The sequence below is a fragment of the Heptranchias perlo genome, chromosome 7 (genome assembly GCF_035084215.1).
Source record: "Heptranchias perlo isolate sHepPer1 chromosome 7, sHepPer1.hap1, whole genome shotgun sequence".
Lineage (NCBI taxonomy): Eukaryota > Metazoa > Chordata > Chondrichthyes > Hexanchiformes > Hexanchidae > Heptranchias > Heptranchias perlo.
In genome coordinates, this window is record NC_090331.1 from 53597680 (window position 1) to 53624378 (window position 26699).

Below are 26699 nucleotides of genomic sequence, written 5' to 3' on the forward strand. Positions count from 1 at the left end.
AGCATTCACTCCCTTCACCACCGGCGCACTGTGGCTACAGTGTATATCATCCACAGGATGCACTGCAGCAACTCGCCAAGGCTTTTTCGACAGCACCTCCCAAACCCACGACCTCTACCACCTAGAAGGACAAGAGCAACAGGCACATGGGAACAACACCATCTGTACATTCCCCTCCAAGTCACACACCATCCCGAGTTGGAAATATATCGCCGTTCCTTCATTGTCACTGGGTCAAAATCCTGGAACTCCCTTCCTAACAGCACTGTGGGAGAACCTTCACTACATGGACTGCAGTGGTTCAAGAAGGCAGCTCACCACCACCTTCTCAAGGGCAATTAAGGATGGCCTCTCCAGCGACGCCTACATCCCATGAACGAATCAAAAAAAAAGATACCTACTCAGGTTCAGTGGCATCAGTTGCTCCCATAAGCAATCTGGAGTTTTATGGGAGTTGATTCATCCTGCCCATAATCTACTTGTACAATAGCATAACAATAGTACCCCCATGTGAACTGAAGCAGATAATTGTGTTTTTCATATGTGTCCTCATGTGCCTCTCCAATCTTTCCATAGGTGGACTGAGAAAACACTGGGTAAGACAAGGCCTGGTGAGAATTGATAAGCTGCTGTATTTCATAGTAAGGTTAACATGCAGAACAGTAGTTATGATCAGTCTTAATTAATTCAAATCATGTATAATTTATCTTATAATACAAAATAATAATACTTGGAAATATATCGCCATTTCTTCATCATCACTGGGTCAAAATCCTGGAATTCCCTAACAGCACTGTGGGAGAACCTTCATCACATGGACTGCAACGGTTCAAGAAGGTGGTTCACCACCAACCTCTCGAGGGCAATTAGGGATGGGCAATAAATGCTGGCCTTGCCGACGCCCACATCCCATGAACGAATAAAAAAAAGAGCACATCACTCTTTCCCACATCAGTTTGTTGTTGACTTAAACTAGACGACTTCGAACTGTTCTCCAGAATTTCGAACCTCTTAGTCTTAGCTAATGCCTTTGAAACTTTCTCTTCTCTTTAAAAACCTGCCTAACTACCTGTGTCTCTGTATGTGTTTTATCTTACTCTGTCCACAGCAAGAAAGTGATCAAAGAACTTCCAATATAATGCTGCAAGTGTTTTGGATTGCTGAGACAGGTTTACAAATTGATTATTTACAATCCATAGGGAAACATTATCAAAGCTAGTTCATTAATATCTTTGTTACCCATCGTCTCATAGCCTTTTTTAAAAAAGACTTGCATCAATACACTATGCTTTAAAACACAAATCTTTCCAAATCGTGGTGAAAAAAACCCCGTGAAACGTGGCAGTGTGCAATGACAAATGTCAATCATCAATTTTTGGTAATGTTTTGATAGCATTTACTGCAGCCAGGGACAAGTATACACAAATGCAAAATAACTTCCTATTCCAAAAAATCTTTTGTAGCACAGAGAAAAGATTAAAAATGAAAGAGTCTAAGTTTGCTCACCCCCATCCAGCAATAATGAAGAATCCTCTTTGCTTGGATACATTTTTCTCCAACAGAAGTAATGACAGTGCTATGAGACCTATTAAAAGAAATTGGTTGGCAACATTTTAAATCATGCTGAGCTCTGAGTGCCAATTAATGAAACAAATGATCAGATGAGTTTCCTAATATTAAAAGTGATAAATTAATTTGTTTTTTTTTATCTGCAATAGTATTTTAAATTTCTATGATGCTGCAACTCAGACAACTTGCTGGTGAAGCACCAACATACACAGTCAGATTCTCATTCAACTATATGGTGCAGGGGAGGGGAGAGGAAGAAGAGAGCGAGAGAGACAGAGAAAAAGAAAATATTAGCGAGAAAAAAAAGTAACTGAATAAGAGAGAAAGTGAGAAAAGGAAAATTGAGCAAGGTAGAAAGCAAAAAGAAACGTTGAGAGGGAGACCCGGGCGGCGGGGCCGGAGAGCCGGGAAAGAAGAGTGAGAAGGGTGAAAGGAGAAAATAGTAAGAGTTAGCGAGAGAAAGAGGGAGCATTAAAAAAGAGGAAGAAAAATAAAAAGAGAAAGAAAGAGGGAAAACAATGAGAATGAGAGAGTGAGGGACACTAAATGAGAAAAATCGAAGTTGGTAAAATAAAAGTGCTAGGAATTATTGTATACAAATGAGAAAGGCAAAATGAATGGGCAGAATCAGCCTTTTTAAATTATCCGAATTCTAGTCACCTTACCTGTCCATACATATGTACTATACAAAGAACTATATAGCACAATGAATACCAGAACTTGACCAAGACGACTATTTTGCTTGGTGATAACATACCACATGATCATTCCCATACAGACCATACACTGGAAAACAATTTTAAAAGTAACAATGTAAATGGATTTTCAATTGACAAAAGAATTAATATTCATTTTATTGTGAGAATAAGATTCAGAATTGTCCTTTGTCTTCTACAAAGTCAACTACTAAATTTCTCTTGTAGCTCCAGTTCAGCCTGAACACAGCAAATACACCATTTAATTTCCTTCAGTTGCAGCATAAACAGACAATTGTCTCAATCATATAATTGCTACACTCCAATTTTCATGAGCTGATTAATCATAAATGCTTACATTAACTCCCAGCATTTTTGGTCACCAATTGCAAGGCAAACGAAGGTCAATGTCACCAAATATTTTGAGTCATGGCATGCGCTATAAAAAGGAAGCCTTCATTTTTAGTTTACTAAAAGTTGTTCGCAGTATTGCATCCAACCATTTAGTCCTTTAGTACAAATAACGTGGCCAGTTTGTGGTATGTGAATAGGATTTAGCCACGCAAATGGGTTAACATGGTACTTGAAAAAATATGCTTAGAGCAAGAACACTGCAGTACAATGATGTTGCATTAATTGTTGAATTGTTTTTTTTGTTCTCTCTTTCCCCAATTAGAACTCAAATTTAGCTTCCTGCATCTAGGCTATGCTTCAATGTTGTCACAATATTTTGCTTTTTTTTCTTTGAGTGATGCAACAAGCTGGTTTTCCATTCTCTCTATTCCCAGCCTTAATATAGTTTTTAAAGATTATATAATGTATATTTGAACATACAGCAATTAATATAAAATGTCAGAAATATTGATTGTTTCATTACAGATAGTACAAGAAATAAAGCAGTTTATTGAGCCCTTACCACTAATGTCCATTTGGGGGTCAAATAACTTCCAAGATTTTAAGAAATCAGCTGACCTCAATGTATGTCATGGTCATACTCACAGAATTATACCCATCAGCCAACGCCCCAGACGCCTCCTTCATCATCCCAGGGCATGTCCTGTCCCACCGACAGGACAGACCCACCAGAGGTGGTGGCACAGTGGTATACAGTCAGGAGAGAGTGGCCGTGGGAGATGTCAATGTCAAGTCTGGACACCATGAAGTTTCATGGCTTCAGGTCAAACATAGGTAAGGAAACCTCCTGCTGATTACTATCTACCGCCCGTCCTCAGCTGATGAATCAGTGCTCCTTCCTGTTGAAAACCACTTGGAGGAAGCACCGACAGTAGCAAGGGTACAAAATATACTCTGGGTGCAGGACTTCAATGCCCATCACCAAGGGTGACTCGGTAGCACAGCCTCATCCAGTCATGAATGGTGGTGGATAATAGGTCCTGACAACATCCCGGCTGTAGTGCTAAAGACCTGCGCTCCAGAATTAGCCGTGCCTCTAGCAAAGCTGTTCCAGTATAACTACAACACTAGCATCTACCTGATAATGTGGAAAATTGCCCAGGTATACCCTGTCCACACAAACCAGGATATATCCAACCCGGCCAATTACCGCTCTTATCAGCCTACTCTCAATCATCAGCAAAGCAATGGAAGGAGTCATCAACAGTGCTATCAAGCGGCATTTATTCGTCAATAACCTGCTCACAGATGCTCAGTTTGGGTTCCGTTCAGACCCCTCGGCTCCAAACCTCATCGAAACACGGACATAAGAGCTGAATTCCAGAGTTGAGATGACTGACTGCCCTTGACATTAAGGCAGCATTCGATTGAGTGCAGCACCAAAGAGCCCAAGTAAAACTGAAGTCAATGGGAATCACGGGGAAAACTCTCCAGTAGCTGGTCATACCTGGCACAAAGGAAGACAGTTGTAGCTGTTGAAGGCCAATCATTGCAGCTCCAGAACATTGCTGCAGGAGTTCCTCAGAACAGCATCCTCGGCCCAACTATCTTCAGGTGCTTCATCAATGACCTTCCTTTCGTCATAAGGTCAGAAGTGGGGCTGTTTGCTAATGAATGTAGTGCTCATCTCTATTCACAATTCCTCAGATAATGAAGCAGTCTGTGCCCGCACGCAGCAAAACCTGGACAACATCCAGGCTTGGGCTGATAAGTGGCAAGTAACATATACGCCACACACATGCCAGGCAATGGCCATCTCCAACAAGAGAGAGCCTAACCACCTCCCCCTGACATTCAACGGCATTACCATCACCGAATCCCCCCATCAACGTACTGTGGATCACCATTGACCAGAAACTCAACTGGACCAGCCATATAAATGCTATGGCTATTGGAGCAGGTCAGAGGCTGGGTATTCTGTGGCGAGTGACTCACTTTCTGACTCCCCAAAGCCTCTTCACCACCTACAAGGCATAAGTCAGGAGTGTGATGGAATACTCTCCACTTGCTTTGGATGGAAGTAGCTGCAACAATACTCAAGAAGCTCAACACCATCCAGGACAAAGTAATCCACAATCCCATCCACAAGTTTAGACATCCACTCCCTCCATCAGCTTACCATAGCTGCGGTGTGTACTATCTGCAGGATACACTACAACAAGTCGCCACGGTTTCTTCAGCAACACCTCCCAAACCTGCAACCTCCACCACCACCTAGAAGGACAAGGGTAGCGGGTGCATAGGCACACCATCCAAGTCACCCACCATCCCGATTTAGACATATATCACCGCTCCTTCATCGTCGCTGAGTCAAAATCCTGGAACTCTCTACCCAACAGCATTGTGGGAGAACCTTCACCACATAGACTGCAACAGTTTAAAAAGGCCCACAACCACCACCTTCTCAAGGGCAAATAGGAATGGGCAATAAATGCCGGCCTTAACAGCAACGCCCATATCCCAAAAATGAATTTTTAAAAATAGCATTTTGACATTCATTTTGGTAGTTGACATCTATACATGTTGAGAACAAAATTGGAGCCAGCCCTGATCGCTGGGTACAGCACTTCCAACCCGTCTCCAATCTGAGTAACACCCATTTACCCTAACTCGGTTTCCTGTCTATCAACTCTTCACATGAATGATTAACAAAAGGAAAGAATTTCTGGATAGGTTACTGGAGGCAAAACTCCATGAATCATTTAAGAAACAGTTGGATGCTGTTATGGGGCAAGTGTACATTCTTTCTGGATGAATGATCTAAGATGAATCAAATGGTGTTCCTTGTCTGTATCTATCGTGTGATCTACAGTGTTATCCAATACATTAGCCACTAGCCATATATGGATAATTGGGAATCCAGATGTGGCTAATTGCATTTCAGATTACTAAATAAAACATGAGTAATAGACAATGTTGCTGGGCATGTCATATTCACAGTTTATGCATATGTACTTTAACCTTTTTGTGCATTTGTTGGTAAAATGGTAAGACAGTGTGCAGGTTATTGGAGAGTAGGAGAATGTTTTTTGAATCATTGAGTGCGTTGCTCCCTTGATTACTGTATGATGGTAGATGTTTGTTAAGTAAATACACGTGAAGTACATTTACCTTAGTATGTGAGTGTATGTAAGGTGTTTTCTACTAAAATTAGTGCATGCGGCTGGAACAATGTTGCCATAACAACACCAGTCAGCAATTTCTATTACATAACGCCGCCCTGCCACGATTTATCACCTTCAGGAAGGAGAGAATAGACAAAGTTTGCCACCGATTTAGGTATGTAACCCTTATTAATTATCAGAGACCCCATAAATAATTTTATTGCACAAATATTATAGGTCACACCTACATTTAGGTTTTACAGCCTGATGTTGCTTGGTGAGTTGTTGCAACACCTCCCAAACCCATGACCTCCACCACTTAGAAAGACACGAACAGCAGGTGCATGGGACACTATCACCTCCAAGTGACACACCATCCTGGCTTGGACACATATCGCTGATCCTCATTGTCGGTGGGTCAAAATCCTGGAACTTCTTACCTAACGGCACTCTGGGAGTATCTTCACCACACGGACTGCAGTGGTTCAAGAGGGCGGCTCACCACCAACCTTCTGAAGGGCAATTAAGAATGGGCAATAAATGCCGGCCTTGCCAGCGACGCCCATATCCCAAGAATTGATAAAAAATTAGTTGGGGGTACAAATTATATATCTGCACAATTATAACATTGTGGGATGCAATGCAAATGACAAGAGTAATTATTCTTACACTTGCGCAACCAATTTTACATGTTTTTTAAAAATTTGTTCTTGGGATGTGGCAACTATGGAAAGGCAGTATTTATAGCCCAACTCTAGCTGCACTGAGGACATCAAGAGTCAATCACATACTATGGGACTAGAACCATTATGTAGGCCATACTGGGTAGGGGTAGTGGGATATTAATGAGCCAGATGGGATTTACTACAATTTGGAAGCTTTCATGGTCATTTTCCTGGTGAAATCAATGCAGTGAAAATCGTGCGGGTCCTACGTTCTGCCAGATTATCGCCCAGGCGGTGAAGATGAAATTTACTCCATTGAAGTGTGGCCTGAGATCAGAAATCTGATAATCTTGTGACCCTCTAGAGCCCCACAGGGTCCAGTTTGAAAACCTATTCATTAGTGCACCAAATGGTTCAGAAATAAAATGGCCAGAATGAAGTTGGAGTATTTTCGCATCATCTTAACCACAAGATACATTACATCCTTAAAATACACTCAGCCCACACACCCACAGTTCATGACGGCTGGTTTTACCCTGTCTTCTGTAAATTTTTTTGAACTGCAGTAATATCTGGTTTTACTTCATTCCATGTTATAAGGGAATATTTCATATTTGATGAACTTTCTTTCTTTTCTTCTAGGTTGCAGTATCTGCAGAAAATGTGCAATGCGCAACAGCCAAATTATTTCTAAATAAAGGTCATGCCACAAAAACTGGCCCTAATAACAAATAATTCAAGACCCTTACCTGTGCAAGCAGCAAGTTAACAGAGAATAAATGAGGCAACTGCTTAAATTTCTTGCTCAGAAGCAAAACAGCCACAGACCAAACCTGTAAGAGAGAACAAAGTTGTGAACATATCTCAATGGATTCAACTAAAAATTGCAATTGCTGAACATTTGAGTTTTTAAAAAAGGTATCCTTAAAATTACAGTTAAAGCATTTTTTCTTTGACTGATAATATTAACTAATTTATAAATAATAGCAATCTCTTGTGGTGTTGCTCATGGTAAGTGGAAGGATATGTTGCTTTATAATGACAGAACTGCTACATCAAGTAACACTGAATGAATTACTAAGTAGTTAGTATGGGACTGTTTACATTTTCATTGTTCTTTTGCTAATACCTGCAAAGGCACTGCGCCTGTGGAAAGCCATCTGCTGCTAAATTAGAGCTGTTTTTAAACTGGCCTAACCCTTTGAGACCACTAAGCATAACTGGACTAGAGCAGAAATCTGATAATCCAGCTACTCAACTGCTCCTTATGGTGAAGTATTGTAAATAGGCACATCCTGAGGCTAATTAGAAGCTACTTACTGTTGCTCAGGGACATTGGCTTAAAACAAACTGAGACTGAGCAGAAAAGGATAGCTTACTGCCCTCCTGATGCTCCAGCTTGGAATTTGCTTGGGGAGAGGCCAGGTTATCAAGGTCAGAAGAAACCAGCAAATAACAACTCATTTTCCTTTTTTTATTATATTTTTAACAATGGTATTCATCATTAGATTCCCTAAATGTTCAGTTGTGATTTGTTGCTGTTTTATATGTATGAAATTTGAGGTAATCAAGTGTGTGACATAGAGTTTGCATGTGTGACAGCTTCAAATATGACAATTATGACACTTTGAGATGTGACAGATGCACCAGTCATAAGAGTTTTATTACATAATACCCACGTCACAGTGGATCTCCCATGGTGGTGGTCACGGTAAGTTGGATAATAGAAGTTTCATGACGATCAGAAAAATTATGGAATATATTGCAGAACGCATTATTCTGTTGCTGAGCATGTGCTCTGAGTAACCTGGCTCATCTCTTTAGGGCACAGGGTGTAATTATGGTAAATAACCACATCTTGAGAATCAGAGTGTAATTGGTGTATTTTGGTACTGTCTGGAATTAAGTAGAAGTATGTTAAAAAGTAAATAAATGCCAAGCAAATTAAAATTAACTTAATTATTTGAAAAGCTAGAAGAAATTGTAGATAAAACATTTTTATACATCTTTAGAGCTTCATGATTAAAGGCAATCTTAAAAATTGAGAGTAGTATATGAAAAAATAAATAATTTGTATCCAGTACTTTATATAATTGCTATACATTATAATTTATATGTAGTGATAAGTATTTTAGTGAATTTTCTATTTTTTCTCCAGCATCCAAACACTACTGCATCATCTTTAAGAAGCATCAGGGGACAAATTGGGAATGGAGCTGTGTAGATGCTTATTAGGAGAAACAGAATAGGCACCAGAATCATATGCAATTAATATTGGGGGAGAGTGAATATTGGAGTCACATGCAAGTAGGTGGGGAAGGATTGGGGGCCACAGAGAAGGAGTGGGAAGATGCAAATAAATTTTTAAATGCAATATTTGCACAGCTGGGATTCAAGTTGTACTTGTGCATTTACTTTGTTTCAGTGAAGGACTCTGGTGTCGGTCACTGACATGCTAGGCTTGCTCCTTCAAGTGACTGAGCACTAAAATGCACTCTTATAGGGCCTGTAAAATATAAACAATTATGACAAACAAATTGGAGCTGATCTAGTCAGTGTTTGCAGGGGAGGTGTCAGGATGGTAGAAAAAGAGTTGGAGTGGCTGTAGGGAAAGAGTTGTGGCAGCGGGGAATGACCTGGGGTACCAGGGTAGGCCTGGAATCGGGTATAAATTGAGGCTGAGGCTGCCTAGCCAAGCATAGATCTCATACAGAAGATATTTCCAGGAATACAGAACACAGTGGAGATAGATTTATGAGTTGGCATAAGTATTTTATGTCAAAATGATTAACCTTTATGAATTTATGTTATAAATGTCAACTGTAAATTTAGGTTCACCCATCAGATTTGGTTCAGTGGTAGAGCTCTCAACTCCGAGTCAGAAGGCTGTGGGAGGTCAAGCCCCACTCCAGACACTTGCACATAATTTAGGATAACGCTTCAGTGCAGTACTGAGGGAGTGATGCACTGTTGGAGGTGCCGTCCTTTGGATGAGACGCCTTTTGGATGAGACAGTAACTTATAAATTTATGCAATTTTATGGGGTGGACATGTGTCCACAGCAGGACAGAAACTGCCGAAACCCATTCAATGCTGAATGCTCAGAGCCCACAGAAATAACCCTTCAATATCCTGGACTATATTCACACCCAGAGGTAAAAAGACAGCATATGGTTACAATATAAACCACACAGCCCATACAATAAGTTGAAACAAACCGGAAGTATATGTTCTGCAATGATCCCCGATTTTAATTTTTGTACAATTCATGTGCCACCATACAGGATATTTGATATATTTCAATATAAATTGGAAGTAGCGACTCCAGGTTACTCATTTCATTTTTTTAAAAAAATTCCACTTCCTCCATTTTCAGCTGAAATTAATGGAAAACAAACCTTCTATGTTGGTACTAGTATAGTCAATCGCCTGTGGTGCTGCACAGAGTCAAGACTGTATGGTCTTCAGGTGAAGCAAAGTTAAACTGTGGGGGATAGTTGGACCAGGGTGTGCAGAAGTAATTTAGTTTCCATTTTAAAGTCATACATTCTGCCCTTATTTTTATATTTCCACTATCCACATTATGAAAACTGTAAATATAAACTTGTCTCGTAATTATACTCTGCTGCTAGTGGTGGCACTGTGGCAGCTCTACTGGCAGGAGGGTGTAATTATAACATGGCAAGTTACATAGGCAGTTTCCACTATAAATATGGATAAAGGAATTTATAATGGTGAGGTTGATGTGAAGTGCATGCAGATGGAATTTTTAAAAAATATTACTAGTAGATCACTTTTATAACAGGGATGTTTGTGTCACGTAGGACCACTGATTGACAGTGAATGATTAAGTTAAATTCTATTATTAAATTGGATTCTGGGATTTTTAAACTGGTGCTTTGTGATTCAATCACAAATCTGTCCATTATTCTTTAAAATCTGCACAAGTGAGCTTAATATTTTATATGCATTCCTTTAGCTATGTATTTAATTTTTACTCCTTACCATTTTTAAAGCTGAGAATACACAGGAAGATGGTATGCAACATGCACCAACTGGAAGTGAATATCTAGTATTTAGCAATTGGAGGTAGATGTCTGCTGTTTAGGAGTGGGATTTAGCTGCACTTGGGGGCAGGCCCATTCAATTAGTATCAAGCAGCAGACCTGGGCTTTGATAGCACTGGCGGGGGAACGATCCTGGCTTTTGCCAGGACTAGGGTGGTGAGTCCTGGAGTTTGACAGTACTCCAGTGGGGCTGCTGGAGTTTGGAAGCATCATTATCAAAAAGAATAATTTTCAGTGAATTACTGAGTTTTCAATTATACAAAACTTAGCACCAATTCTGTGGAGGATGAATTCCTGGAGTGTGTACGAAATGTTTTTTTAGACCAGTATGTTAAGGAGCCAACCAGGGAACAGGCTATCCTAGATTGGGTATTGTGCAATGAGAAGGGGTTAATTAATAATCTTGTTGTGCGGGGTCCTTTAGGGAAGAGTAAGCATAACATGATAGAATTCTTCATTAAGATGGAAAGTGAAGTAGTTCAATCCGAAACTAGGGTCCTAAATCTAAACAGAGGAAACTACGAAGGTATGAGGAGTGAGTTGGCCAGGATAGATTGGGAAGCTTCATTAAAAGACATTACGGTGGATAGACAATGGCTAATGTTTAAGGAACAAATGCATGAATTGCAACAATTATACATTCCTTTCTGGCGCAAAAACACAAAAAGGAAAGGCGGCCCAACCATGACTAACAAAAGAAATTAAGGATAGTATTAGATCCAAAGAGGAGTCATATAATATTGCCAGAAAAAGTAGCAAGCCTGAGGATTGAGAGCAGTTTAGAATTCAGCAAAAAAGGACCAAGAGATTAATTAAGAGGGGAAAAATAGAGGATGAGAGTAAACTTGCAAGGAACATAAAAGTGGATTGTAAAAGCTTCTACAAGTATGTAAAAAGAAAAAGATTAGTTAAGACAAATGTAGGTCCCTCACAGTCAGAAACGGGAGAATTTATAATGGGGAACAAGGAAATGGTAGGGCAATTAAACAAATACTTTGGTTCTGTCTTCACAGAAGAGGACACAAATAACTTCCCAGAAATGCTAGGGAACCAAGGGACTAGTGAGAAGGAGGAATTAAAGGAAATTAGTATTAGTAAAAAAAGTGCTGGAGAAATTAATGGGACTGAAAGCCGATAAGTCCCCCGGGCCTGATAATCTGCATCCCAGAGTGCTCAAAGAGGTAGCCATGGAAATAGTGGATGCATTGGTTGTCATCTTCCAAAATTCTATAGATTATGGAACAGTTCCTGCAGATTGGAGGGTGGCAAATGTAACCCCACTATTTAAAAAAGGAGGGAGAGAGAAAACAGGGAACTACAGACCGGTTAGCCTAACATCAGTAGTAGGGAAATGCTAGAGTCTATTATAAAGGATGTGATAACAGGACACTTAGAAAATAACAATGGGATTAGATAAAGTCAACATGGATTTATGAAAGGGAAATCATGTTCGACAAACCTACTGGAGTTTTTTTCAGGATGTAACTGGTAGAATAGATAAGGGAGAACCAGTGGATGAGGTTTATTTGGATTTTTAGAAGGCCTTTGATAAAGTCTCACATAAGAGGTTAGTGTGCAAAATTAAATTACATGGGATTGGGGGTAATATACTGGCATGGATTGAAAATTGGTTAACAGACAGGAAACAGAGAGTAGGAATAAATGGGTCTTTTTCAGGGTGGCAGGCAATGACTAGTGGGGTACCGCAGGGATCAGTGCTTGGGCCCCTGCTATTCACAATATATATCAATGATTTGGATGAGGGAACCAAATGTAATATTTCCAAGTTTGCTGATGACACAAAACTAGATGGGATCGTGAGTTGTGAGGAGGATGTAAAGAGGCTTCGAGGCGATTTAGACAAGTTGAGTAAGTGGGCAAATACATGGCAGATGCAGTATAATGTGGATAAATGTGAAGTTATCCACTGCGGAAGGAAAAACAGAAAGGTAGAATATTATTTAAATGGTGATAGATTGGGAAATGTTAATGTACAAAGGGACCTGGGTGTCCTTGTACACCAATCACTGAAAGTAAACATGCAGGTGCAGCAAGCAGATAGGAAGGCAAATGGTATGTTGGCCTTCATTGCAAGAGGATTTGAGTACAGGAGCAAGGATGTCTTAGTGCAGTTATACAGGGCCTTGGTGAGACCACACCTGGAGTATTGTGTGCAGTTTTGGTCTCCTTACCTAAGAAGTATATACTTGCCATAGAGGGAGTGCAGCGGAGGTTCACCAGACTGATTCCTGGGATGGCAGGACTGTCGTATGAGGAGAGATTGGGTCGACTCGGCCTATATACACTTGAGTTTAGAAGAATGAGAGGGGATCTCATTGAAACATATAAAGTTCTGACAGGGCTAGACAGACTGATGCAGGGAGGATATTTCCCCTGGCTGGGGGGTCCAGAACGAGGGGTCACAATCTCAGGAAACGGGGTAGGACATTTAGGACTGAGATGAGGAGAAATTTCTTCACTCAGAGTGGTGAACCTGTGGAATTCTCTACCACAGAAGACTCTGGAGGCCAAGTCACTGAATATATTTAAGGAGAAGATAGATAGATTTCTAGACACAAAAGGCATCAAGGGGTATGGGGAGAGAGTGGGAATATGGTATTGAGATAGAGGATCAGCCAAGATCATACTGAATGGCGGAGCAGGCTCGAAGGGCTGAATGGCCTACTCCTGCTCCTATTTTCTATGTTTCTAATTTAAACTGCAAGTCAAGTGACATCTCAAAATGTACATCAACCACAATGATGAACTAGCATCAACTTTACTGACACTGAAAAATATCTGCCAAAAACAGAGTTTTTCAAGAGCAGCGGTAGTGTGCTACTTCAGATGTGTAACGTTACAAAGGAATGTTTTTATGGAAGCTGGATACTAACCAGAAAAAAGAGGGTGACTATGCTTATGTCAAAGCTGATGCTCTGAATTGCAGATTGCAGCACTTGTGTGTGCATAGATGGAATTGTCAAAAGCCACGCAGACACATACATAATGGGAGCAGATACAAACGTATTTATCACCATCCCTGGAGTCACCTACAAAAAATAATTTTATATATATATTAATTACAAATAGTGATGCAGAAACAGAAGAAAAAATGCATGCTATTTCATTGAGTTATGATTAGCTAAACGAGTGCTTCCTGTCTATACTATGACTTCAGTTCTCAAAAGTCATTACTCCCACTGAAAAGCAACACATTTGATAGTTTAAGAATTTTCTCCTAGTAGAGGTGGAAGGGTGCCAAATTGGCCAGGTCACTGTCGAGACATTTACAAATCTTTTCAGGTTAAGGATTAGGAAAGAATAGGTTAGTCAAATTGATGGCCCTTTTGAACTAAATCAGTTTTGCTCTTCTTCGCAATTGCAACATATGTTCTAGATTTCCAGTTCTGACTATGTAACTATCTGTAGTTTCAGGCATTTGATCAAGGATTATTATGAGACTGGGACTGGCCCTTTGAGAATCTTTCATGTGGAAAGCCATGTATCGGTCAGAGGGATAAGTGGTCTAAAATTTTCACACTCTTGGAAAGGATACAATAAAAAAAATCTGATATCTGATAAGCAATCCCACTCCAACCTCTCCATATGTCACCATCTTTCTTGCTTTTTTCTATTTTATCAATACCACTATGATAAGTTCGCTTCTGAACTTGCCACTGTCAAGCCTTTGAAGCACCAAAAATTCTGACCAACACATTTTTCTTCCTCCCTATATCCACAACGTGTTGAAATCAGGACATCGCACAGCTTCCCACATTCTATTAATATAAAAATTGTGATGTGATAGGTTTGTGGTTAGAGGTGAGAATGAGGTTACTTATGTGAATGAGATGTCAAGGCCTTTTGTTGAAACCTATCCCGGAACGCACAAATTTTAGGTTTAAAAAAAAGGGGAATTGTAATAGCCGAGTCATGAGGTTACATTAAAGGAGCACCAGCTTGTCACCACATTTGCTCAGCCTGCTGAGGTACCACTTAGAAGGAGCATGAGATGAGAAAATAGATGACACACCCTATACTCTCGCCAAAGCAAGCATTGGAGAGCTAAACATTAAAGCAGAGACACAGAACTTAGTTAGGTAAATAAACTGGCTAGATCTTCTTTGAAATATACTGTGCAGATTTATTCTCAGAAGGGACATATGAATACTGCAGATGGAGGGATAACGGGCAAGAATGGTAGTTAACGTAGTGAGAATTATGCCTACCATTTTGGTAATGGAACTACTACAGGACAGAGGGGAGAATAGGTCTGTTAATGTAGAACCACAAGTGGAGCTTTTAAGTAAAAGTCCTGTCAAATCAATGACTGATGTTGCAATCTTCCCAGCTGTTTAGCAGCCTCGCTATTTCACCTTCCTCCTCCTCTGCTAAGACTGCTGGCCAACCTTCCTGGTCCTCTGGCTAGATGGGATCCCCTCTCTGAACAATGAAATTATACAGTAAATTAACACACACAGATAAATGTTGAAGACTTTCTCAGGGCTGAAGAGCAGAACCCACCTGATCTGTCCTTTTAGTGGAATCTCTTCTAATATAACATTCGCATATCACATAAGAATTCAGGCAAAGCATGTGTCTCATTATACTTTCCCTGTGTCTTGGTGCGAGATTTGTGACCGGTGCAAATGACCAGGGCTCCAGGGTGGTCCTAGTTCCTCCAGCAGCTAGGGCTCCAGGGTCACCATGGTTTACCCATCTAAACTGTTCATTTCTTCAAATAGGGTTGGCACAATGGACTGGGGCAAGATGAAAGCATTGTGACTGCTGACATGCATTGTACAGTCAACTTTATTATCCTGTCCCTGTGGTTCCAACCACCTGCACATTAATGCAATAAAAGTCTTTCCGATTCATATATACTAAAAGATCATTTTTGGGGGTCTTGATAGCTAGATGGGTGCCATCGGTGAGGCCCTGCACCTAGTAAAAGAGCTGCACTCTGATGTGCTGCTGTCTTCTTTCCATGGGGAAATTGTGGCAAATGTCACCACTGGTGGCTTGAAAAGATCTACTGGTGTAAGAGTTTAATACTATCATGACTTGCACAGCTACAGGTAGAATTGTCCCTGTGCAAGATCTTGACTGCAGGTCAGGCTCCAGAAATGATACAACTAAGTCACAGCATACGCAGCAGAAATGCTGAAGGCAGACAGAGCCATGTAGGTGTGCCTGGGTCAGAGTACACAGCCTTGGCCTGGTTGCTGGCAAGTGGCAGAAGTCTTTCTTCCCCTTGCCTGAACTCCTTTCTCACTCAATAGAATGCCCATGACGAGGTTGGCAGCTGCTAGCAGCAAGAATGTTATGGCTGGAGGTCTGTGCAAATGGAGTCATGTATTGAAAAAAAAATCAGCGGAAGAAAATTATTGCACACGATATACAAAAACAGCTATAGAGCCAATCCAAAACGACAGCAAAAAGCAATCTTCCAAAAACTAGGCAATCCCAGCTTTTGAATTAACAATCTGTAGTAAACTGCATTCATGCTACCCAACACCTGTTTTAAGTGGGCAAAGATTTTCCAGGGAGGAGATCATGGCAAATGTGTGGTGGGACCAAGTTACATTGATTTAATTAATTTTTGGAGCTATAGTGAGGCTCGCACCTCCTGCAGTGCAGTCTCAAAAAATCTTCCAAGTTCTTCCGCGGAGTTGGGAGTGGAGCATTGGTTTCACTCGAGTCTACTAGACCGATACCTGAATTCCTCAAGCTCTGCCTGCGAAGGGGTGCACTCTGAGAATGATATTGGGGAATCTGCCCTACTGTCTTTCCTTGGATCTCAACACTGAAACTCCATACTTCTCCCCAGTATTTCCTTCTTCCACAAGCTTCAGGCTACTATAACAAACTTGTCATCCCTTAATCACTATTTGCTGATTTAACTGCGTTAACACTTCAGCCTTACGAGTGTTGTGCACAATGGGTTTTAGTTATTCACTTTGGTTTCTCAATTCAAAGAAAAAAAGACATGGGACCCAAACTTCTGCTGGAGACTGATATGGGAGAGGAAATTTAAAGAGTAAAATGTTTTCAATGGAAAGTACTCCATCTCCATACGTGGGTGGGAGGCTTAGATGAAGTGAAGAGAAATCAGCAGCTCATCTCTTATCCATAAGGAAATGCATCATATTAACAAGGCATTTCCCCATCTATGGAGACACAGCATTAAGTCTCTGCTGTCATCCCAATTCACTTCGGTTGGCATAAAATATGGGAGCAACCCACTCAAGTCGTGGAGGTGACCTATTTAAACATACTGGAGTTGGTGCTTGGGCCTTTCTTAAATTAAATCTAGTTCAGCCAGAAAAAGCTAGTACCATTTGGATATTACTACATATGCCATTTCCTATGAAAATGAATGGAGCCATTCCTGGATGAACAAGGGCTAGCCCTGTAACATACATCAGGGTGCAAGTGGTGGGGCACGAGTGAGAGAACATCTTACCGAATATTCAGCTTTCCTCAACAGATGGACATGGACCTTCGTTTTTAAATTATGCATCACTCAAAGTAGTCTCCCAAGGCTCAACCTCCCGTTTAAGATTTAGTGTTCGCTGCAGGAGGAGGATTCATGACTCTGCTTGGAAAGCATATACCAAGCTTATCCAGCAGCTTTAAACTTTGCTGAGGTTTGAGTTACTTGGTATGCGCAAGTCATAAAAGGCTGGAGATGTAACTTAAAAAGGGTACAAGCTCTTAAAAACCCTCTTAAAATATCCGTGCTTTGTAAAAACCGCTCCGTCCTGAAATATAAAACCAATGAGAGAGTGATCCTCTACATACTTACAATTTCAATTTCCATATTGTACTGACTTGCATATATAGCTACACTTGGTGCTGTTGGGAAAACGCCATATAAAAATGCATAGTTCGAGAGACTGGTGTAGTTAGCCTCAGTATTGCCATTGTCCAGTAATTCCACCATTTCACGGCTGATAAGAGGAAGTACCAATCTGTGATTAATAAAAATATTTTATTACAAATTAAATGAAACAATAAATCATTCGTCATCACATTGCCTTTTTGAGATGTTTGACACAAATTTTCAAATTTATCACATAAAATTATCGATTTGAATTTCTGTAAATTGTTAAATGCAGATTATTCAGTTAATCACCCAACTTTGTGGTATGGAAGCAACCACAATGCCTATCCTATCATTAGATGCTTGATGGCAGTAGCTACCTGATGGAGCAGTGAGGAGGAGCGGGAGAGATAGAGGAAGGCTAGGGAGAGGTAGGGAAGACAGGATAAGATATAATGATAAATCTTTCAATCCTCCTTAGATATGGGGACAGTGCCAGAGGACTGGAGAATTGCAAATGTTTTGCCCTTGTTCAAAAAAGGGTGTAAGGATAAACCCAGCAACTACAGGCCAGTCACTTTAATGTCGGTGGTGGGGACGCTTTTAGAAACGATAATCCAGGATAAATTTAATAGTTACTTGGACAAATGTGGATTAATAAAAGGAAAGCTAGCACGGATTTGGTAAAAGTAAATCATGTTTAACTAATTTGATTGAGTTTTTTAATGAGGTAACAGAGAGGGTTGATGAGGGCAATGCAGTTGATGTTGTGTATATGGACTTTCAAAAGGCATTTGATAAAGGGGCACATAATAGGCTTGTCAGCAAAACTGAAGCCCGTGGAATAGAAAGGGCAGTGGCAGCACGAATACGAAATTGGCTTAGTGACAGGAAACAAAGTACTGGTGAACGGTTGTTTTTCGGATTGGAGGAAGGTATACAGTGGTGTTCCCCAGGGGTCGGTACTAGGAGCACTGCTTTATTTGATATATATTAATGACTTGGACTTGGGTGTACAGGGCACAATTTCAAAATATGCAGATGACACAAAACTTGGAAGTGGAGTAAACAGTGAGGAGGATAGTAATAGACTTCAAGATGACATAGACAGGCTGGTGGAATGGGTGGACACATGGCAGATGAAATTTAACAGAGAAGTACGAAGTGATACATTTTGGCAGGAAAAACGAGGCGAGGCAATATAAACTAAATGGTACAATTCTAAAGGGAGTGCAGGAACAGAGACACCTGGGGGTACATGTGCACAAATCTTTGAAGGGAGTAGGACAGGTTGAGAAAGCGATTAAAAAAGCATATGGGATCCTGGATTTTATGTATAGAGGCATAGAGTACAAAAGCAAGAAGTTATGTTGAACCTTTATAAAACACTGGTTCGGCCACAACTGGAGTATTGTGTTCAATTCTGGGCACCGCACTGCAGGAAGGATGTGAAGGTCTTAGAGACGGTGCAGAGAAGATTTACCAGAATGGTTCCAGGGATGAGGGACTTCAGTTACGTGGATAGACTGGAGAAGCTGGGGTTGTTCTCCTTAGAGCAGAGAAGGTTGAGAGAAAATTCATAGAACTGTTCAAAATCATGAAGGGTTTAGATAAAGAGAAACTTTTACTATCGATGGAAGGGTCAAGAACCAGAGGACCCAGATTTAGGGTGATTGGCAAAAGAACCAAAGGTGACATGAGGAAAAAATTTTTACGCAGCGAGTAGTTATGATCTGGAATGTGCTACCTGAAAGGGTGGTGGAAGCAGATTCAATCGTGGCTTTCAAAAAGGAAATGGATAAATACTTGAGGGGAAAAAAATTGCAGGGCTATGGGGAAAGAGCAGTGGAATGGGACTAACTGGATTGCTCTTACAAAAGGCTTGATGGGCCAAATGGCCTCCTTCTGTGCTGTAACCATTCTATGATTCTATGTACACAAGGAAATAATTGGAGTACTGTGTGCACTTTAGGGCACCTCATTATAGAAAGGACATTAAAGCCACAGAGAGCATACAGTGTAGATATACCAGGATGAAACAAGAGATGAGAAGGCATAGTAATGAGAAGAGACTTAAGATACAGGGACTATTTCCATTGGAACTGAAAGGCCAAGAGAGATTTGAAATATTTTTAAATATTGCGAATGGTTTTGATAAGGTAAACAGGGAAAGAATATTTCCTCTGTTAGTTACAATTTTAAATTGATCACACATCACTAAGGGAGTGAGGAGAGAGGTTAGGAGAAACTTCTTTACAAAGGATTGTTCGAGCATGGAATGCTTTGACACGGAGTGTTGAAGCAGCGACCATTGCATCTTTTAAGGGAAGAGTCAATAAATATTTGAAGCAGAAGAAATGGGGCTATGAAGAGAGAGCAAGGCAGTAAGATTAATTTTAGATTGCTCTAGCAAAGATCTCCCCCCGCCAGAGGCAATAGGCTAAATGGTCTCCTTCTGTGCTAAAAACCTCTTTTGGTTCTATAGGGGTGAGGAAGGGGGAGTAGGAGAGGGAGCAAAGAGGAGGAGGGAAGAGGGAGAGAAGATGAGGAGTTAAAAGAGAGAGATGGGGAAAAGGGGGTGCAAAGGAGAGGGAAGGAGGAGGCAAGGTGGAGTGAGAGGGGAGAGAGCAGGCAAAATCAAGAGGGGAGAGGAAGTGAAAACCTAAAATTCAAATTGGACAGGTTTCTCATTCCATATTGGTATCCAGAAACTTCTAAGTACTATGTGTAGATAACTGAACATTAACCATTCTGTTTGATTAGTCTGGTAACATTCATGCATAAGCCTTGGCAATAAGTAACAGCCCCTAGGGTGAGGTATCAAACCAGAGGAATTCACTTGGCTTTCAGTTAGTAATATACAGGCCCGCAGTGCTTCTCAATGGCACAGCCTTGGAAGACTGTCCTGTTGTTTCCCCCCACCAACCCCCCCCAAGCTGTTTTCCCATTATAAATCTATTGAAACCAATACTATACTTCTAATCTATATCAATATGCAACTCCTTAATCCTCATGCATTTCACATTTTGCTTGGAATTTTGTAACTCTGTTGGTTTTCTCTCCTGAATGTGCCGGTTTTCCAGAAGCTCAAGTTCAATTTCATAGGTTAATGTAGGAGGTGCAAAATGCATGGGGAATAAAACTATGTATATACGTCCCTCGTTCTAGACCTCTCAACTACTGGAAACATTCTATCTACTTTGTCTCATCCCTTCATAATTTTAAGATACATTTATCAAATCAGCCTGTAATTTACTCTGTTCTAATGAAAATAGCCCCAATTTCTCACATTTTTCATTGTATTTGTATTTCTTCATATCAGGCAGCATCCTATTAAATCTGCTCTGTTGCCATTCTATTACCTTAACATCCTTTCTACAATAAAGGATCCAATTGTTGGGGTGAATTTTAACTCGAGCAGGTTTCTGGCAATTTTAACCACCAACCTGATTTAAAAGTCACTGATCCATTTTGTACCCAGAACAGGGAGGGGGCGGGGGGGGTGAAAAAGAGGGTGCAGAGCAACTGCTGGAAGGGGAAGGGAGGGTGGCCACCAGCCCGGCTTCCAAATATATTTTGGGAGGGTCTCATGGGAGGGAACGGAAGTGGAGTCCATGTCAGGGGAAGCCATAACTTTCCTTGTGGGGCTCAAAGGAGCACTCATGCTCCCACAAAAAGGACATTTTTTGATTTACCTACGTCCTTCCCACCAGCTGCCGACCTGCTTCAGCCCGGCAGGAACACCGCTGCGGCTTCCACGGTCAGGCCTTTGACCCTTCCGCCAATGGGAACAGTTTCTCTCTATCTATTCTATTTAGACTCGTCATGATTTTGAATACCTCTATCAAATCTCTTCTCAACCTTCTCTGTCCCAAGAAGAACAACCCTAGCTTCTCCACTCTATCCAAGTAACTAAAATCCCTCATCCCTGGAATCATTCTAGTACATCTCATCTGCACCCTCTCGAAGGCCTTCACATCTTTCCTAAAGTGCAGTGCCCAGAACTGGACACAACACTCCAATTGTGGCCGAACCAGTGTTTTATAAAGGTTCATCATGACTTCCATGCTTTTGTACTCTATGCCTCTATTTATAAAGCCCAGGATCCCGTATGCTTTGTTTAAACCGGTTTCTCAACCTGCCCTGCCACCAATAATTTGTGCACATATACCCCCAGATCTCTCTGTTCCTGTACCCCTTTTAGAGTTGTGCCCTCTAGTTTATATTGCCTCTCCTCATTCTTCCCACCGAAATGTACCACTTCGCATTTTTCTGCGTTAAATTTAATCTGCCACGTGTCCACCCATGCCACCAGCCTGTCTGTATCCTCTTGAAGTCTATCACTATCCTCCTCATTGCTTACTACCCTTCCAAGTTTTGTGTCACCTGCAGATCTTGAAATTGTGCCCTGTACACCCAAGTCCAAGTCATTAATATATATTAAGAAAAGCAATGGTCCCAGCACTGACCCGAGGAACACCACTGTACACTTCCCTCCAGTCCGAAAAACAACTGTTCACCACTACTCGCTGTTTCCTGTCACTTGGCCAATTCTGTATCCATCTTACTACTTCCCCCTTTATTCCATGGGCTACAATCTTGATGATAAGCCTACCAGCAGCACTTTATCAAATGCCTTTTGAAAGTCTATATATACCACATCAACTGCATTGCCCTCATCTACCCTCTCTGATACCTCATCAAAAAACTCTATCACATTAGTTAAACTACATCCTATACTTCTTGCCATAAACCCAGTTTTCCCTTAGCTTCTTTTTAAAATGGTCGTATCCACTTGGTGCTGGTTTTAAAGAGCTTGTGAACCCTAAATCTCTCTCTTGTGCCACATCACCCAGCCTTCCACCATTCAAAGTATAAATATTATTTTTAAAAACAAAAATGTACCATTTCACAATTACTAATCTCGAATTCCATTTGGCACCTTATTGCCAATTCCACTATCTTATCCATTTGCAGTTTCCTTTGGTCCTTAGAATTATTTATGATTATTGTTTATTATGTTTCCTATTTTAGTATCCTCTGAAAATGTTGACATCATTCCCTTTTCTAAATCACTGATGAGAATAGAAGCGGTCCCAGGAAAGAACCCTGTGGGACACCGCTACCTCCCATCCACTCTGAGAAACCACCTTTAACTTCTCTCAGTTTCCTCCCTTTTAACACAATTTGCTACCTTCCCCCTAATTCCATACCCCTTAATCTTCCCCAATAGTCTGTATGGTACCTTGTCAAAGGCCATCTGACAGTCCATGTACATCACATCCATTGCAAGGCCTCCCATCCACCATATCTGTTACTTTCTCAAAGAACTCTATCAGGCTTTTGAAGCACAATGAGGGTTTCAGTGGTAGATGGGCTGAGGTAGGGGAGGAGTTGATACGCAAGTGGAAGTCGGAGGTTTTTGTGATGGAGAGGATATAAAATTGAAAGCACTTTGGGATCAAACAGGACACCAAAGGTGTGAACAGTCTGCTTCAGTTTGAGACAGTGACCATGGAAGCAGGATAAAGTTATTGTCAGGAGTATGGAGCTTGTGGCGGGGTGTGAAGGTGATGGCTTTGATCTTCTCAATGTTTAGCTGAAGGCAGTTACTGCTCATCCACGATTAGACTGCTTGTCTGCCATCCAATGTCACAGAGGCAGTGAGCATCCAGGGAGAGGAAAAATAATGAGACTGTGTAAAGGAGGGGGGGGGGGGGGGGGGGGGGGGGAGAAAGAAAAAGAACACAGGTGTGAGCAAAGGAGAAGGTGTGCAATGAATGATGGGAAACATGCAAGAGGGGAACAAGCAAAAGAGCGTGAGCACACAAGAGATGGATAGAGAGCAGAAATGCATGCATAAGAGCAAGCGAGAGAGAGGGTGAATGTGCACAATTGAAAAGAAATAGCATGCACAAAAGAAAAGAACGTGAGGGAGAGAGAGAGAAAGCAAGCACATCCAAGAGAAAGAACACAAGCATGCATGAGAGAGAGAGAGAGAGAGAGAGAGAGAGAAAGAAAAAGAGAACAAACACGTGTGGAGATGGGTGGGGCGGGGGAAGCGCACACGACAGCCAGCGCTCGAGATTGGGACAGATCATACAACAGGGGAGGAAGTGTAGGGCACGCAGAGAAAGAGCGTGAACACAAGAGAGAAAGAAAAATTAGATGTCAGCGTGAGAGCAAGTGCACATATGAGAGCATAAACCTGTGAAAGAGAAAGCATGCGGAGAGCGAGTGAGCTGACAGGGTGCACACGCAGAAAGAGAAAAACTTAGAGCATGTGTGAGGGGTGGAGTGTACCTGTGCCGAGAGAGGATATGCAAAAATAAGAAGAACAGGCACGAGAATGAGAGACAATAAAAGTGAGAGCAAGCATGAAAGAGAGAAGAAAGGCAGGCTTGCATTTATAATAGCAATTCACATGTTTCAAACTTTTCAACATGCTTCATACAGACAGAATTACTATGAAATGCCGTAACACGTGCAAATGCAGTAGCCATTATGCATACAGTACACAGATAGGATTTAGATGAATAACCAGTTAATCTATTTTTTTCCCCCTGTAGTGTTGGTTGAGGTAAGAATACTGGCCACGGCATATGGAGAACTTCCCGTTCCTTTTTCAATAATGCTGTGGAATTTTTAATCATATGCCGGAACAAAAAGACATGACCTTGTTTTAACATTTCATCCAAAGGATGGTAACTCCAACAACGCAGCATTTCCTCAGTATGGTCCTGGAGTATCCGCCGAGAATTGAACTACTGTTGAGAATCTGGAATCTATGCAAGTACAAATGCCAGTGGCTATATCCAATTGAGCCTTGAGGACCAAATTTGAAAGGCTGTTCATCCTCCATAAACCACGCGAATAGAACAGGGGTGGCCAACCTTTATAAGCTCCAGCACCACAAAAGAAAGTATGTCGGCAAAGAACCACACATTTATTCATATTCTCACTGTAAATATAAGTACATTGTGCAATTTCTGAAACCTAACCCATAAATGTGACTTTTGACATGCTTTGTTTCCAACTATTTTCCTTAAATCTGAATTGTACCATCTCACATTACCAGTTTCTCTCATTTTCTCTGTTCTTGTCTCTCAAAGGTACAGGACTGTGAAAAACAAATTCTTCCTTAAATTTGTCCACACCTTCTGCCTCCACGAGCAGTCCGTTCCCAGTCTCTATGTTAAGTAGTTAAATCTAAACTCTGCACTACCTCTCTCTCGAGATTGAGCATCTATCAACAACAACACTTGCATTTATATAGGGCTTTTAACGTACTAAAACGTCCCAAGGCGCTTCACAGGAGCATTATCAAACAAAATATGACACCGAGCCATATATAGGAGATATTAGGACAGGTGATCAAAAGCTTGGTCGAAGAGGTAGGTTTTAAGGAGCGTCTTTAAGAAGGAGAGAGAGGTAGAGAGGCAGAAAGGTTTAGGGAGGGAATTCCAGAGCTTAGAGCCTAGGCAGCTGAAGTATCCTCTGCTTCTGGGGTATATGGCAATCTCAAACATATTTTCGTGGTTCAATTTATTTATTTCTTTAAGGATCTTGAATAACCCCCCCGCCAAGTCTTCTCTTCTCCAGAACAAACAATCCCAGGTCAAGCCTCTCTTCATAGTCAGATGCCTTAAGCTACGTATCAATTTGGTTGCCCTTTTTTGTACTGTTTGCAATGTCTGTATACTCTTGCTGTAGTACGGTAAGCAAAATTGTATATAGTACTAGAGGTGTGATCGTACCTCTGCCATGTACGGATTTGTTGTCACCTCCTGGGATTTGTGCTTTATTCCTATGGTTATATCCCGAGATCTGGTTGGCATTCATTACTGCTGCCAAATGTTATGTTGTTAATTTCAGTGAGCTTTATAGCAATACTTCCGGATCCCTCTTCTCATCTGTGTCCTGTAGCCCAGGGCCATTAGGTTATCTTCCAAATTTTTATTTACTTTCTCTAGTATCATTACCTTCCACTTGTCTACATTAAATGTCATCTGCCACTCATCAACCCACCTTCCCAATATATCCAGATCCCTTTTTATTTGCTATGCTTCTTTCCCATTATTTTAACCCCCCACCCTTTTCTAATTTGGTGTCATCTATAAACTTACAGCTTTGTTTCTATCCTCAGTTCAAAAATCATTTACATGCCCAAAGGTGGCATGAGGGAAAACTCACAGCGAGAGGTTATGATCGGGAATGCACTGCCTGAAAGGGTGGTGGAGGTGGATTCAAATCGCGGCTTTCAAAAGGGAATTGGATAAGTACTTGAAAGAAAAAAATTTGCTGGGCTACAAGGAAAGGGCAGGGGAGTGGGACTAGCTGGATTGCTCTTGCAGAGAGCCGGCATGGGCTCGACAGTCAAATAGCCTTCTTTTGTGCTGTAACCATTCTATGATTCTATACACTGTAAAAAGCAATAGCCTAGCACTGATTACCCATGGTATCCTGCTAATGACCCCTTTTCATGTCGTTGCAGCTCCATTAATAACAACCCTTTGCTTTCTATGGTTTAGCCACTGTCCAATCCACCATTAGAAGCTTCTTCCTATTCCATGTTCCTCCTATCAATCCATGCTGACTCCCTCTGACTGTACTATTACCTATCTATGTGTTTCATTATCCTCTTTATCAGGATAATACTCACACTTTACCCACAGCAGAAAACAGGTCATAAGAGACAGACTATATCCTTTGACTTACCGTGAGCAATAACATGCAAGATCCACTATTCTCCATTCTCTTTCACATAAAAGGCTGCATCCCCTTCCAGTTCATCTTTTCTATGTCTGCAAAATAATCTGTATCCCTATATGTTTACCTAACCCATATCATTGTTGAGCCAGGTCTCTGTGACACCTATGATATCACAGCTTTCACTCTAGCAAGGACCTCCAGGTCCACCGTTTTATTCCTAAGAAATCTATCATTCATGCATACAACTTTGAGGCATCTATTTTTTAGATTGATGGGTTCATTAATTGACATTTCCCAGTGTGGTCATATCTTTATACTCTGATGTTTACCTGTTGTATCACTGCTTGCACTTAAACAGCCATCGACCAGCCATACTCTGTACCATAACATCTATCTTCTGTATCTTCTCTACCCCCTTCACTTTGTTTTCCCTCTTTCTAGATCTGCTCTGTTTGACTTTACCCCTGATTTATATTAGTTTCAATCCTCTCGCATTGCCTTACTTACTCTCTGCAAGGACACCAGTACTGGTCTAATTCAGGTGAAGCCTGTCCAACCTACAGAAAGTCTCCCTGCCCCGTAACTTGCCCCAGTGTCCTAGGAATCTTTCTAGGCCATCTTTCTAGCGAATTTTTGGTGCATCCAAT

At 41.1% G+C, this 26699-nt stretch overlaps 1 protein-coding gene across 3 annotated transcripts in view; it reads right to left on the reverse strand.

The window, feature by feature from the left end:
* Positions 1 to 26699, reverse strand: part of gpr155a (G protein-coupled receptor 155a) — a 103611-nt gene that overhangs the window by 38551 nt on the left and 38361 nt on the right. For all 3 annotated transcript variants that reach the window (XM_067987575.1, XM_067987576.1, XM_067987577.1), the window contains 5 exons: positions 17323 to 17488; positions 13409 to 13564; positions 7197 to 7280; positions 2235 to 2355; positions 1507 to 1585 (listed from right to left, as the gene is read on the reverse strand). In XM_067987575.1, coding sequence (XP_067843676.1) covers positions 1507 to 1585; positions 2235 to 2355; positions 7197 to 7280; positions 13409 to 13564; positions 17323 to 17488 — 606 coding nt within the window. The remainder of the gene's footprint in view (positions 1 to 1506; positions 1586 to 2234; positions 2356 to 7196; positions 7281 to 13408; positions 13565 to 17322; positions 17489 to 26699) is intronic.